General features: G+C 40.3%; 1 protein-coding gene across 8 annotated transcripts in view; it reads right to left on the bottom strand.

The window, feature by feature from the left end:
* The window catches only part of CD84 (CD84 molecule), a 42,695-nt gene extending 35,297 nt beyond the window's left edge, over positions 1-7,398 (bottom strand). For 2 of the 8 annotated variants that reach the window (XM_006047552.4, XM_006047555.4), the window contains exon 1: positions 7,092-7,383. In XM_006047552.4, the coding sequence (XP_006047614.4) occupies positions 7,092-7,173 (82 nt within the window). In that variant the 5' untranslated portion in view covers positions 7,174-7,383. Of the gene's footprint in view, positions 1-7,091 lie in introns of all 8 variants that reach the window. The other 6 variants (XM_025287520.3, XM_006047554.4, XM_025287517.3 and 3 more) reach the window with 6 other exon arrangements.
* Between the last annotated feature and the right edge of the window lie 7,535 nt (positions 7,399-14,933).

The raw sequence follows: 14,933 nt of genomic DNA, 5'->3' as shown, positions 1-14,933 counted from the left end.
TGGCCCTTGGTAAGGAAGGTTCAGAGTATAAACTGATTAATAAGAAAGAGCAGTTGGCTAACAGTAAATTCTTTCCACTCCAATATTCTCATATTGTTAAGAAAAATTTGCATATGTCCACAGGCTAGGGAATCATAGCATGGTGAGTAAAAGATCAATAAACAAGATTGAGCCAAGGTTCTATTGCCAATCAGCTAAATGACCATGACTAAGCCAATTACCTGCTAAACCACAGGATTCTACTGGTAAATGAAATAAAATTTCTCTACTACTTTTGAGGAAGTATGAAAATTAGATGACATGACACCGCTCTCAGCATATACAGTATATACAGCATATAGAGAAGAAACTAGAGACCCCAAAGGGAGAGTTGCCCTGAGGGGCACCCTCTTTCTGCCCCTGTGTCAGGCACTATGACTTAGTAATGAAAAGCCAGACTGCCTGAGTTTGAATCCTGCTCCTGCCAGGTTTTAGCCATGAGGCCTTGGGAAAGTTAACCTCTCTGTGCCTCGGTTTTATCAGCTTCTAAATAGACTAACAGGAGCACTTCATAGAAGTGTTATATTAAATGAGTTAATATTTGTAAACCTATTAGAAAAGTACTTGGCATATACTAGGCAGCATAAGTGCTTGTTATGTAAAATAAGAAAACATTGTTACAGAGATTAAAATATTACCCCCAGACAACTCGTATGGAAAAAAGGAGAACTGGAGTATTATGGAGATGTTACAAAAGGCCAGCATGAAGGTTTTCATGCGAATGGAAATAAGGAAGGGCGTATTGTTGCTTAATAGCTACCCAAACCCCCTTGCTTCTTTAGGACCCTTCAAATCAGCATTTCTTGATATTTCTTCAGCCATAGCTAACTTTCACCTTGTCTCCTCCCATCCACTGCTTCCCTGAGTATGGCAGGTCTGGAAGAGAGTTACCAGAGGCAGCAGCACCCAGAAGAGAGATGGTTGTAACTGGTTACTCTGAGTGCAGGGAAAGAAGGACAAAGAGGAAGCAAAGGGTTAGCGGTGAGAAGCTTTGTATATTTCTCCATGAAAATGGAAACTCCTTGCTTATGAGGGTTTTAGAACAAGGAACCTACCACCTCCGTACAGTTCAGTTCAGTTTAGTCTCTCAGTCGTGTCTGACTCTTTGAGATCTCATGAACTACAGCACGCCAGGCCTCCCTGTCCATCACCAACTCCTGGAGTCCACCCAAACCCATGCCCATCGAGTCGATGATGCCATCCAACCACCTCATTCTCTGTCGTCCTCTTCTCCTCCTGCCCTCAATCCTTCCCAGCATCATGGTCTTTTCCAATGAGTCAGCCCCTTGCATCAGGTGGCCAAAGTATTGGAGTGTCAGCTTCAACGTCAGTCCTTCCAATAGTATACTATTTTCTGCTGGCTTTTTTTTTTCTTTACTTTATATAATCTTTATTGAGATTTAGGGTGACATGAATTCTCTTCTGCAAAATAAGTACACACACACATACACACATAGATTCTCAAAGATGAGATCCTGTCACTCATCATTTTATCATTACTCAGCACTCTATGGACATGAATCTGAGCAAACTCTGGGAGACAGTGAAGGACAGGGAAGCCTGGTGTGTGGCAGTCCTTGGGATCACAGAGTCAGACACAACTTAGTGACTGAACAATAACAACAGCACTCTAAGCATATAATAAAAAATGGAGTATAGTGAAGGAAACGGTGTAGTGGGTATGTACCTCCACTAACATCAGTCACCCAATTGACTGCTCAGACCTCTTTCTTTTCAAACTTCCACATAGCTGAGTCTAGTTACCCCCCAAATTACAGATTCATCCTTCTCTTAAGTTCAAGAGAACAGAAGTCTGACTTGGGAATTATTTGAGTAGCCCAAGTGACCTAGCATTGACCTTTGGGCTCCTGTTGTGGAAGCACTCTTGCTGCTCTGGGGTCACACACTGATCTCCAGGGCTGCTCTGGTATATTGGGTTGATGAGGGGGTCACTACCCCCTCTACTGGAGTCTCACGTTGTTATAAGGATGCAGCCTCAAGCATCTCTTGGAGACTGGAATTTAAAGCTAATGTCCTGATACCTACTTTTCTCCATACATAATATATTCTTCCATTTCTGTAATTGGGCTTTTGTTTTTAAGCCCTTCTGGAAGGTCTATGGCAGTAGTCTGCTCAAATCTCTTTCTACAACAGAGGCTTTGTCTTTATCTTGAAAGTGAAAAATCACTCAGTTGTGTCCGACTCTTTGCAACCCTGTGAACTATACTGTCCATGGAATTCTCCAGGCCAGAATACTGGAGTGGGTAGCCTTTCCCTTCTCCAGGGGGTCTTCTCAACCCAGGGATCAAACCCAGGTCTCCCACATTGCAGATGGATTCTTTACCAGCTGAGCCACCAGGGAAGCCCAAGAATACTGGAGTGGGTAGCCTATCCCTTCTTCAGTGGATCTTCCTGGCCTAGGACTCAAACTGGGGTCTCCTGCATTGCAGGTGGATTCTTTACAAACTGAGCTATGAGGGAAGGCCCCTCTCTAATAGGACTTTGGACTAATGGCAAATTGACACTTGCCAGTACTCTTCTCCAGGCATGAAATCCTATCTCCAACTCCTAGGATGATGGTTAGGGCCTACTTTTCCATAAATAGATATCTAGAGGGGCCCATTCACCTTTCCTGGATTTATTTATTTTTTCATTCTTTTTCTCTCCCCTATTTCTTGTGTCAGCTGCTGGAATGCCTCATGACTGTGCTCTACATTCAGCAGAACACTGAGATCTTGTTGATACTGGATCTTTGTTTGTTTTGAAAAAGCAAATTCAAATCATTCTATAACCATGCTCATGTGAATGGCACTTGATCCACGTCTCGATATGGTTATTTCTTTGGATATTCTACCTTGCTGGCCTGCCTAAACTTCTGTTACTGGCAAAGGCCTGCCCACCAGCCTCCAACCTCCTCTGTAGGTGGGTACAGATAAGCCCAGTCTCTGCTGAATAATCACCACTCATGATAAATCCCAAAATGTGATAACCATCAGCCTCAGAGATAATATACTATTCTATTTCAGCATCAAAGTGGTGAAGGCAGCACTGACTGAGTGGTTAAGTCTGTAGACAGGAGTTCAAATCCTACTTCCTCCACTTTTTGGCTAAATGACCTCTGTTTTCTTCTGTAATATTAATAGTACCCATCTCAAAGGGTGTTATGAGGATTAGACAAAATAACATATGCAGACTACTTAGAGTAATGACAGATATGTAGTGACTGCTCCATAAGTGGTTAATTATTACTATCGTTGACAAGAGAGGAGAAGGCAGCAAGGGGAGGGATTGAAGAAAGAGAAACAAGAAAGGTATGGAGAAAAGGAAGAATTAAAGGAGTGTGAGGGAGAATATGTAGCAGGAAGTGAGTATGGAGCAAAGCGGTGGGCTCTTGTTTTTATCCCAAATGGTTGGCGGCTAGTACAATGCTTGGAAGGACAGTCAGAGGCACAGTATTCACAGGTCATGATGAGGAAGCTGAGATCACAAACATAAGACTCTGAGTCTTGGCTCTTTAAGAAAACTTTTCCAACATGGAATGGTCATGAGCTTGCACATGACAGACTCCTCTTATTTCAGTGCTTTCCAGGGGAAAGGGGGATTTTTAATTCCCTTTTCCCATTGCATCTCAGCTGCTTAAATTGTTCAGAATTCATTCCAGGGAAGTAAGTACAGTCAGTGTTGACATCTAAGCTCAATGCTAAATATCAGGGACCATCTTTGTCAGGAATAGCGGCAAGAGAGATATGGGGTACACTTTTGCACTCAGGAAATGTTGGTAGAATAATCTTTAAGAGGCAAACATATCCATTCAACAAAGCCAAATGGTACATGAAAGTACTGCTGGTTTTTCTGCTATAAAAACAAACTCCCACCTCTCATTAATGGGCCCTTGACAAAAGGAATATTTCATCCCTGGTTTTCTCTTTGGGAACTTCAAAAGCACACACCTAAGTTCAAATTCGTACCATCTTTTCACCGGCTCATGTTCCTTGGATCATCCTAAACAGAGGAATCTTGGCCAGGATCTCTGTGTAAGAAAGCCCTGGCTCTTTCCTAATACCATATGAAAAGCAGGTGTGAAAAACAACAGCATTAGCTAGTATTTGGTAAGCACCTACTATATTCAAATACTGTGCCAACTGTCATACCTGGGTTATCATTTTGATTCTCAAAAATCTTATTGTACTAAGAGTTCTCCCATTTTGAAGTCTAAATAACAGTGTTGGGTTGGCTTAACCCAACCCAGCCCAGGATGGATTGCCCCCAAATATGCCACTATGACATATGATTTTTTTCTTTTTTTTTTTTTTGTCTGCATCATTTGTGGGAATCTTGGTTCTCAGACCAGAGATTGAACCTAGGCCACGGCAGTGAAAGCCCAGAATCATAACCACTTGGCCACCAGGAGACTTTCCATATTGATTATTATGAATAAAAGTTGATTGAGAAGAAGCCAGTGCAAGAGAAAAACTCTGATTCTTCTCTGTCCCCCTGAAAGCAGAAAATAAACCTCATAGCATCTGGAGGTATAAGGACATCCTTATCAACAAAGACAGGGAATCTGGGGGCAAGAAGCTTATATAAACAAATCTTGCTATTTTAATCTACCACTTCAAGCCCCAAGTCTGTTTACATTCTTCACTAACTGAGCACCAAAAGCCCGAGTTTCTTTGTCCTGTTGATTCTTCACAAATTTATTGTTTCTTTGTCTAAAAAGTAAAAGCTGTTTGTTTTGGTCACTTCTTAGTTTCCATTTCTATGAGAACTCTGCGTGCAAAAATTAAAATTTGTTACTCAGCCTCACAAACTTAGAGAATGAACTTATGGTTGCCAGGAGAGAAGGATGGGGGGGACAGGATAGTTAGGGAGTTTTGGATGGACATGTACACACTGCTGTATTTAAAATGGATAGCCAACGAAGACCTACTGTATAGCCCAGGGATGTTATGGGGCAGCCTGGATGGGAAGGGAGTTTGGGGGAGAATGGATACATGTATACATGTGGCTGGGTCCCTTTGCTGTTCACCTGAAACTATCACAACATTGTTAATTGGCTCTGTGTGTGTGCACGTGCGTGCATGCGTGCACACATGCTCAGTCATGTCTGACTGTTTGCAACCCCCTGGACTGCAGCCTGCCAGGCTCCTCTGTCCACAGAATTTTCCAGGCAAGAAAGGGTTGTCATTTCCTACTCCAGGGGATCTTCCCATTCAGGGATCGAAACAGTGTCTCTGGTGACACCTGCATTGTCAGCTGACTCTTTTTACCACCGAGCCTCCAGGGAAGCCCCTAATCAGCTATACTCCAATATAAAATAAAAAGTTGAAAAAAAAATGTTTCTTTTCTCCTGCAGTCTATCCCATATCATTTTTTTAAAATTTATTTTTTAATTGAAGGATAATTGCTTTACAAAATTTTGTTGTTATGTCAGTTTTATTATTAGTCCAGCCACAGAACTCAAGAGGCAGAAGAGGGAAATAGTCCCCTTTCTGACAACAGGTGGATTTTATATAATTTTCCCAAAGTTCTAAAGCTAATGGATGAATGATTCATTGCTAGCTGATTCAATAACTTTGATTTCCATTTCAGTGGACGAAGCAAGTGTATCTTAGAGCTGCCTTTCATGTAGTGTACAGTAGCCCTTTGAAGAACATCAGGAACTTGAAAACTGAATGAGTGAAAGGTCAGAAAAATGTGGAGCAGAAAGAACTATAGCCCTGGGATTAACAGAACAAATGTTCATTTTCAGCTCTACCAATTTCAGGCTGTGAAATTTTAGGTGAATTGTTTAACTCAAGTCTTAGATTCTACTTTTTTTTTTTTTGCATAATGAAATTAAGAACATCTATCTTGTTTATTTCAATGATCTTAGTATGTATCACATGAAAGTATGTACATAAATATCGTGAATGCTTTGCTAGTTAAGTGGTATTAAATGCCTCCCTGTCCAGCCCTTCTTTGAAAGACTGGGGACATCCCTAGATTTCCACTTAGGTTCTATCCAATATTTTCCCCCATCTACTTGCATTTTCTACTTGTCTGTTAGGGTGACTAGCACAGGCTCTAAAAATTTGACCTGCCCAGTGGATACAATCTCAAGGAAGCTCACATGAAGGAGCCATAGCTTTAAGCGGTCAGGGGAATCAGAGATACCACAGTGCACCAATTGTACCTTTTCCAGAAATCCTAACCCTCTAGATTCTCTGTGTTCTAACTCATGCCAGGAATTTGCTAGTGCATTTCCAAAGCTGATAAGAGACACTGTAAGTATTTTTAGAAATGACACTTTTTACATAAACAAGGCAATTGTTCGGATTCAGTGAGATAATATATGCAATGACAAAACAATCCCAAAGCTATGTTAATGTTACATAGTTTCCTTTGTACTAACAACAAGCAATATTCATTTGACCATTATACTTTACTGTTAAGCCTTATGTAACAAAAACAGGATTTTTAGTTCAACTTCTCCATTTCTTTTTTGAGAACTAATTTATTTATAAAACATGGATAATACTCTCTTCTCCATTAATTTTAGAGTTTTTGGAGGACAGAAGCAGAGTAATAGCTTTGAATGTGCTTTGAAAATAAAGGAAACTTGAAGAGATGAAGTTTTTATAATGATAATTATAGTCATGCATCACTCTAATCTGCTGGAGCAATGAAATAATTAAGTCATATCTCTGTTAAAATTTATATAACACATTCTAATGCCCCAAAAAATTGCTTCTAAGTTTTTCAAAGTTTTGGACTATCTATTCCTTTGTTGGTTTTCTGGGCAGGTCTACCACGAGCTGACGCTTCCGAGCAGAAGAGTTTTTCTCAGATGTTTAGAGGCTGAGTACAGATAAAATTCAGATATATAAACTATAAAGCTGAAAAACAGATAGGTTTGGATCTTAAGTCTCTTCCCAGTCAGGAGGATCCCTTTTGAGACCCAGGGTGTTTCTATTAAAGCAGGACAAAAGGACATTTCAATAGCCTCCTTAAGGGCAATTTCCAAAACTTAATAGAAAATTAGGAGGGTATCAGCAAGGGTCAGAACTCACAGGCTTGTAGGCAAAAGAGCAAGATCCATAGGTGGTGATGAGCCATCCTTTTCACTGAAAACTTCTGCACACAGCACGGCATTCTTTCAGTGGATAATCTGTCTCACTTCTTGCCTTTTTATAGTCACAAAGGAAAGGAAGTTGAGTTAACTCATGATGGGCATACTACATTCTTTTTTCTGCTGTATAAAGTGCTTAGCAATACATATTTATTGAATGCCTACTATGTGCCAGACACTATGTTGGCACAGGCAGTATAAAGAGCCACAAAGCAATTTGATTTCTCTCCTTTCATGGAGCTCATATTCTTGTTATGGAAATGAACATCAGCAGGCAGTGTAGTGTGATATGTATTTCAAAAGAGAAAATAAGGGGAATGAGGAGGGCAGCGGAGACATCTAATCCAGGCTAGACAGTGTCAGGGAGGCTTCCTGAAGGAACTGATGACCAAGCTGAGTCAGATCTGAAGAGCAAGTTAGCATTATTAGGAGAAAGGTGATAGGGATCAGGCAATGGGAAGAATGTGTTAACACTGTAAGAGCTTAGTAAGTGATAGCAACTAATATTGCATAATTATTAATATTAGCATATGCAATAATAATCATGTAGAATTCTATTATACAATTGTATATAACTGTATAATTATTTGTACTATATGATCATTATAATCATATATGTAATAATATAATGTATATATCAGATATACAGGTATTATCTGATAATAATATATAGTTATATATATATAAGTTTAATAATAGATACAACTATATATAAAATATAGATATTATCAGATATCAGATATTATCTGATAATGTATCTTATCAGATATAATATGGCTATATATAATTATAAAATTGTTATAAATTGTAGTGTATTGTATTACTGTATAGACTGGTTCCAAATAGGAAAAGGAGTACATCAAGGCTATATATTGTTACCCTGTTTATTTAACTTATATGCAGAGTACATCATGAGAAATGCTGGACTGGAAGAAACACAAGCTGGAATCAAGACTGCAGGGAGAAATATCAATAACCTCAGATATGCAGATGACACCACCCTAATGGCAGAAAGTGAAGAGGGAATAAAAAGCCTCTTGATGAAGGTGAAAGAGGAGAGTGAAAAAGTTGGCTTAAAGCTCAACATTCAGAAAATGAAGATCATGGCATCTGGTCCCATCACTTCATGGGAAATAGATGGGGAAACAGTGGAAACAGTGTCAGACTTTATTTTTCTGGGCTCCAAAATCACTGCAGATGGAGACTGCAGCCATGAAATTAACAGACGCTTACTCCTTGGAAGGAAAGTTATGACCAACCTAGATAGCATATTCAAAAGCAGAGACATTACTTTGCCAACAAAGGTTCGTCTAGTCAAGGCTATGGTTTTTCCAGTGGTCATGTATGGATGTGAGAGTTGGACTGTGAAGAAGGCTGAGCGCCGAAGGACTGATGCTTTTGAACTGTGGTGTTGGAGAAGGACTCTTGAGAGTCCCTTGGACTGCAAGGAGATCCAATCAGTCCATCCTGAAGGAGATCAGCCCTGGGGTTTCTTTGGAAGGAATGATGCTAAAGCTGAAACTCCAGTACTCTGGCCACTTTATGTGAAGAGTTGACTCATTGGAAAAGACTCTGATGCTGGGAAGGATTGGGGGCAGGAGGAGAAGGGGACGACAGAAGATGAGATGGCTGGATGGCATCACCGACTCGATGGACGTGAGTTTCAGTGAACTCCGGGAATTGGTGATGGACAGTGAGGCCTGGCATGCTGCGATTCATGGGGTCGCAAAAAGTCGGACACGACTGACTGATCTGATCTGATCTGATATGCATATATATAGTGTATATAATATATAATATAATTTGTATAATTATGATTGAACTAGACATGACTCAGGACCATTCTCTTATGAAGCCTCCCCAGTCCCTGTTAGAAGTATAACAAGGGCCTTGTCTGGGTCGGAGGTGAGGGAGAGTGGTAATGGGAGTAAAATTTAGGACCAGATACCAAGAAGTTTGAACTTGGACCCAGCTATTTTGGGGAGAGCTGGGTGGTGGTGGCGGTCCAGTTTTTCAGTTTTGTCCAACTCTTTGCAGCCCCATGGACTGAGCCCATAAGGCTCCTCTGCCCATGGAATTTTCCAGGCAAGAATATTGGAGTGGGTTGTCATTTCTTTCTCCAGGGGATCTTTCCAACACAGAAACTGAACCCGAGTCTCTTTTGTGTCTTCTGCATTGGCAGACAGATTCTTTACCATTAGCACCACCTGGGAAGCCCAGTGGAGTGCTGGGAAAACTGAGAAAATAAGCCCTGAGACCTGGAGAAGTAAGATTGTACGTAGCCTTTTCCACTAACAGGACTCCTCAACCAGCTAGCTCATTTCTAGGGATTCTGAGCATTTGGAGTCATTCACTGAGCAATCCTTCTCATCATTTCCCATATATACTTATCCAGTGTTGAACAGTTGAGTGCCTTTTTGAGATATAGTGAATTGGGAAGCTCGGACCAAAGACTGATTAATATAAAATTTTCCAAATTTATGTCCTTTCACAAAATTAAACCATATTACTTTCACAGTTTTAACAAGCATATCTCCCTGAAATATGTAATTAGTACATTTGCACAACCACACATCTATCTTGTACAGAAAAGGGAGAAAGACTATGAAGTTGCCAAGAGCTGCTGAAAACCTAACTTTGTATCTTCTTTATTCCTTCTTTATTCCCTGAAGGAATGTTCGTTCTTCTCTTGCATTTAACACTCTTGCTTGGTCTCATGTGTATGTCTTTAGAACTTCTGTATTGGTATCTTGCATGTGCATGCTAAGAAGCTGCACTCATGTTTGACTCTTTGTGACCCTATGGACTGTAGCCTGACAGGCACCTTTGTCCATGGGATTCTCCAGGCAAGAATACTGGAATGGGTTGTCATGCCCTCCTCCAAGGTATCTTCCCAACCCAGGGATCCAACTCGCGTCTCCTGCAGCTCCTGCATTGCAGGCGGATTCTTTACTGCCACCAGGTAAGCCCGTGTTGGTGTTTTATTCAAGGACTTATCTCCTCTTATGCTTGGACCAGTGTCTTTTCTCTGTATTTCAGCCTTAAGCTGTCAAACAAGCAGTGTATTTTTTTTTTTTTAATTAAGAAGGAACTAGCTTTTGTTGCAGAGAAGGCAATGGCAACCCACTCCAGTACTCTTACCTGGAAAATCCCATGGACAGAGGACACTAGTAGTCCGCAGTCCATGGGATCGCTAAGAGTCGGACACGACTGAGCGACTTCACTTTCACTTCTCACTTTCATGTATTGGAGAAGGACATGGCAACCCACTCCAGTGTTCTTGCCTGAAGCGACTTAGCAGCAGCAGCTTTTGTTGAGGATCTTTTCATGTGTATATTAGCTATCTGTATGTCTTCTTTGCAGAAAAGTCTGTTTAGGCCTTTTCCCCACTTTTGATTGGGTTGTTTGTTTTTCTGGTATTGACTTGTATGAGCTGGTGCTTTTATATTTTGAAAATTAACCCTTTGTCAGTTGTTTCATTTGCCATTATTTTCTCCCATTCTGAAAGTTGTCTTTTCACATTGTTTATAGTTTCCTTTGCTGTACAAAAGCTTTTAAGTTTAATTAGGCCCCACTTGTTTATTTTTGTTTTTATTTCCATCACTCTAGGAGGTGGGTTATAGAGGATCTTGCTGTGATTTATATCATCGAGTGTTCTCCCTATGTTTTCCTCTAAGAGTTTTATTGTTTCTGGCCTTACATTTAGATATATAATCCATTCTGAGTTTATCTTTGTGGTGTTAGGAAATGTTCTAATTTCACTCTTACACGAAGCTGTTCAGTTTCTCCAGCACCACTTATTGAAGTGGCTGTCTTTGTCCTGTTGTATCTTCTTGCCCCCTTTGTCAAAAATAAGGTACCCATGGGTGTATGGGTTTATCTTTGGACTGTTTATCTTGTTCCATTGGTCTATACTTCTGTTTTTGTGCCAGTACCATACTTTCTTGATGACTGCAGCTTTGTAGTAGAGCCTGAAGTCAGGAAGGTTGATTCCTCCAGCTCCATTCTTCTTTCTCAAGACTGCTTTGGATGTTTGGGGTCTTTTGTGGTTCCATATCAATTGTGAAATTTTAAATTCTAGTTCTGTGGAAAATGTCAATGGTAATTTGATAGGGATTGCATTGAACTTGTGGATTGCATTTGATGGTATAGTCATTTTCACAATATTGAGTCTTCCAACCAAGGAATATGGAATATCTCTCCATCTGTTTATGTTGTCTTCAATTTCTTTCTTTAGTGTCTTAGAGAAATGCAAATCAAAACTATAATGAGATACCACCTCACACCAGTCAGAATGGCCATTATAAAAAAAAAAAATCTACAAACAATAAAAGCTGGAGAGGGTGTGGAGAAAAGGAAACCTTCTTGCACTGTTAGTAAGAATGTAAATTGATACAGCCACTATGGAAGATGGTATGGAGATTCTTTTAAAACCTAAAAACAAACCACCACATGACCCAGCAATCTCACTGCTAGGCATAAACCCTGAGGAAACCAAAACTGAGCCAAAAAGACACATGTACACCAGTGTTCATTGCAGCACCATTGATAAGAGCTAGGACATGGAAGCAACCTAGATGTCCATCAACAGATGAATGGATACAGAAGCTGTGGTACATATATACAATGAATAATTCTCAGCCATAAAAAAGAAACAGTTCAGTCAGTTCTAATGAGGTGGATGAACCTAGAGCCTATATACAGAGTGAAGTAAGTCAGAAAGAGAAAAACAAATATTGTATTTATATATATATAAAATGTAGTGATAGTCACTCAGTCATGTTCAACTCTGTGACTCCATGGACTGCCTGCCAGACTCCTCTGTCCACGGAATTCTCCAGGCAAGAATACTGGAGTGGGTTGCCATTTCTTTCATATATATATATATATATATATATATATATATATATATATGGAATCTAGAAAGATGATACTGATGAAATTATTTGCAGGACAGCAATGGATACACAGACATAGAAAACAGACTTATGAACATGGAGGTGGTGGTGAGAAGGAAGGAGAGGATGGGAGATATGGATAGAATAACATGGAAACATACATAACCATATATAAAATAGATAGCTAATGGGAATTTGCTACATGACTCAGGGAACTCAAACCAGGGCTCTGTAACAATTTAGAGGGGTGGGATGGGAGGGGATGGGTGGGTGGGAGTTTCAAGAAGGAAGGGATATATTATACCTATGGCTGATTCATATTGATGTTTGTCAGAAACTAACACAATCCTGTAAAGCAATTATCCTTCAATTAAAATAAATAAATTGAAAAAAGAAGATACTAGCTTTTGTTGATTTTTAAAACACCTCCAGCAGGAACAATAAGTACATTTCAGACTAATCTGTACGTGGTGGTTTTGGGCAATTAAACAGCCTAGAATGAGGAAAATGTTGAATGGCTCTCAGTCATCAAGTTTCATCTGATAGTTAATGAGATTCTAAGAGTGAAGAATCAGTAAGAGACCTATCTTTTCTGATTTCAGCTCACAGTGCACTTTTTCTTCTTTCAGGCTTCTTAAATTCTATAACAATATTCATCTTAAGACCATATTTTTATCTTCTTGTGAAAATACAGACAAAGAATTTTCAGTTCAGTTCAGTTCAGTCCCTCAGTCATGTCTGACTCTTTGCAACCCCATGAATTGCAGCACACCAGGCCTCCCTGTACATCACCAACTCCCGGAGTTCACTCAAACTCATGTCCATCGAGTCAGTGATGCCATCCAGCCATCTCATCCTCTGTCGTCCCCTTCTCCTCCTGCCCTCGATCCCTCCCAGCGTCAGAGTCTTTTCCAATGAGTCAACTCTTCACATGAGGTGGCCAAAGTACTGGAGTTTCAGCTTTAGCATCATTCCTTCCAAAGAAATCCCAGGACTAATCTACTTTAGAATGGACTGGTTGGATCTCCTTGCAGTCCAAGGGACCCTCCAGAGTCTTCTCCAACACCACAGTTCAAAAGCATCAATTCTTCGGTGCTCAGCTTTCTTCACAGTCCAGCTCTCACATCCATACATGACTACTGGAAAAACCATAGCCTTGACTAGACGAATCTTTGTTGGCAAAGTAATGTCTCTGCTTTTGAATATGCTATCTAGGTTGGTCATAACTTTCCTTCCAATGAGTAAGCGTCTTTTAATTTCATGGCTGCAATCACCATCTACAGTGATTTTGGAGCCCAGAAAAATAAAGTCTGACACTGTTTCCACTGTTTTCCCATCTATTTCCCATGAAGTGATGGGACCAGATACCATGATCTTCATTTTCTGAATGTTGAGCTTTAAGCCAACTTTTTCATGCTCCTCTTTTCCTTTCATCAAGAGGTTTTTTAGTTCCTCTTCACTTTCTGCCATAAGGGTGGTGTCATCTGCATATCTGAGGTTATTAATATTTCTCCCTGCAATCTTGATTCCAGCTTGTGCTTCTTCCAGACCAACGTTTCTCATGATGTACTCTGCATATAAGTTAAATAAGCATGGTGACTGTACAAAAAAGATCTTCACAACCAAGATAATCAAGATGGTGTGATCACTCACCTAGAGCCAGACGTCCTGGAATGTGAAGTCAAGTGGGTCTTAGAAAGCAACACTACGAACAAAGCTAGTGGAAGTGATAGAATTCCAGTTGAGCTATTCCAATTCCTGAAAGATGATGCTGTGAAAGTGCTTCACTCAATATGCCAGCAAATTTGGAAAACTCAGCAATGGCCACAGGACTGGAAAAGGTCACTTTTCATCCCAATCCCAAAGAAAGGCAATGCCAAAGAATGCTCAAACTACTGCACAATTGCACTCATCTCACATGCTAGTAAAGTGATGCTCAAAATTCTCCAAGCAGGCTTCAGCAGTACGTGGACCATGAACTTCCAGATATTCAAGGTGGTTTTAGGAAAGGCTGAGGAACTAGAGATCAAATTGCCAACATCCGCTGGATCATCGAAAAAGCAAGAGAGTTCCAGAAAAACATCTATGTCTGCTTTATTGACTATGCCAAAGCCTTTGACTGTGTGGATCACAATAAACTGGGGGAAATTCTTCAAGACATGGGAATACCAGACCACCTGAACTGCCTCTTGAGAATCTATATGCAGGTCAGGAAGCAACAGGTAGAACTGGACATGGAACAACAGACTGGTTCCCAACAGGAAAAGGAGTACGTCAAGGATGTATTAGTCACTACACTATATGGCAACTCAACTATCAACCCCAGTATTATTATTATTATTATTGCTTTTTCTTCAAAAGGCAGTCATATACTTATGTATTGCTTTTTCTTCCAGTACCTCCTCTTGATTACCTGGAACAAAGTAAAGGGAAGGATAATTCACTAGATAATGGAACAGTGACAATTATTTGATTACTCTTTCTACCATGTAACAATTTCTACTGCCTCGAAACTAATTTCAACATGCTTGCTGCTGCTGCTGCTGCTAAGTCGCTTCAGTCGTGTCCGACTCTGTGGGACCCCATAGAAGGCCGCCCACCAGGCTTCCCCATCCCTGGGATTCTCCAGGCAAGAATACTGGAGCAGGTTGCCATTTCCTTCTCCAATGCATGAAAGTGAAAAGCCAAAGTGAAGTCACTCAGTCGTGTCTGACTCTTAGCGACCCCATGGACTGCAGCCTACCAGGCTCCTCTGTCCATGGGATTTTCCAGGCAAGAGTATTGGAGTGGGGTGCCATAAACCTTACTTTTTATTATGTCCTAAAACACTGAAGTAAAATAAAAAAGACTGATTCCTTTGGGAAAAAAGATTCTAGCTTTTGAGA

This window comes from Bubalus bubalis, chromosome 6 (assembly GCF_019923935.1).
Source record: "Bubalus bubalis isolate 160015118507 breed Murrah chromosome 6, NDDB_SH_1, whole genome shotgun sequence".
In the NCBI taxonomy this organism is placed as follows: Eukaryota; Metazoa; Chordata; class Mammalia; order Artiodactyla; family Bovidae; genus Bubalus; species Bubalus bubalis.
Note: the sequence above shows the minus strand (reverse complement) of the source record. Positions and strands in the feature narration are given on the sequence as shown.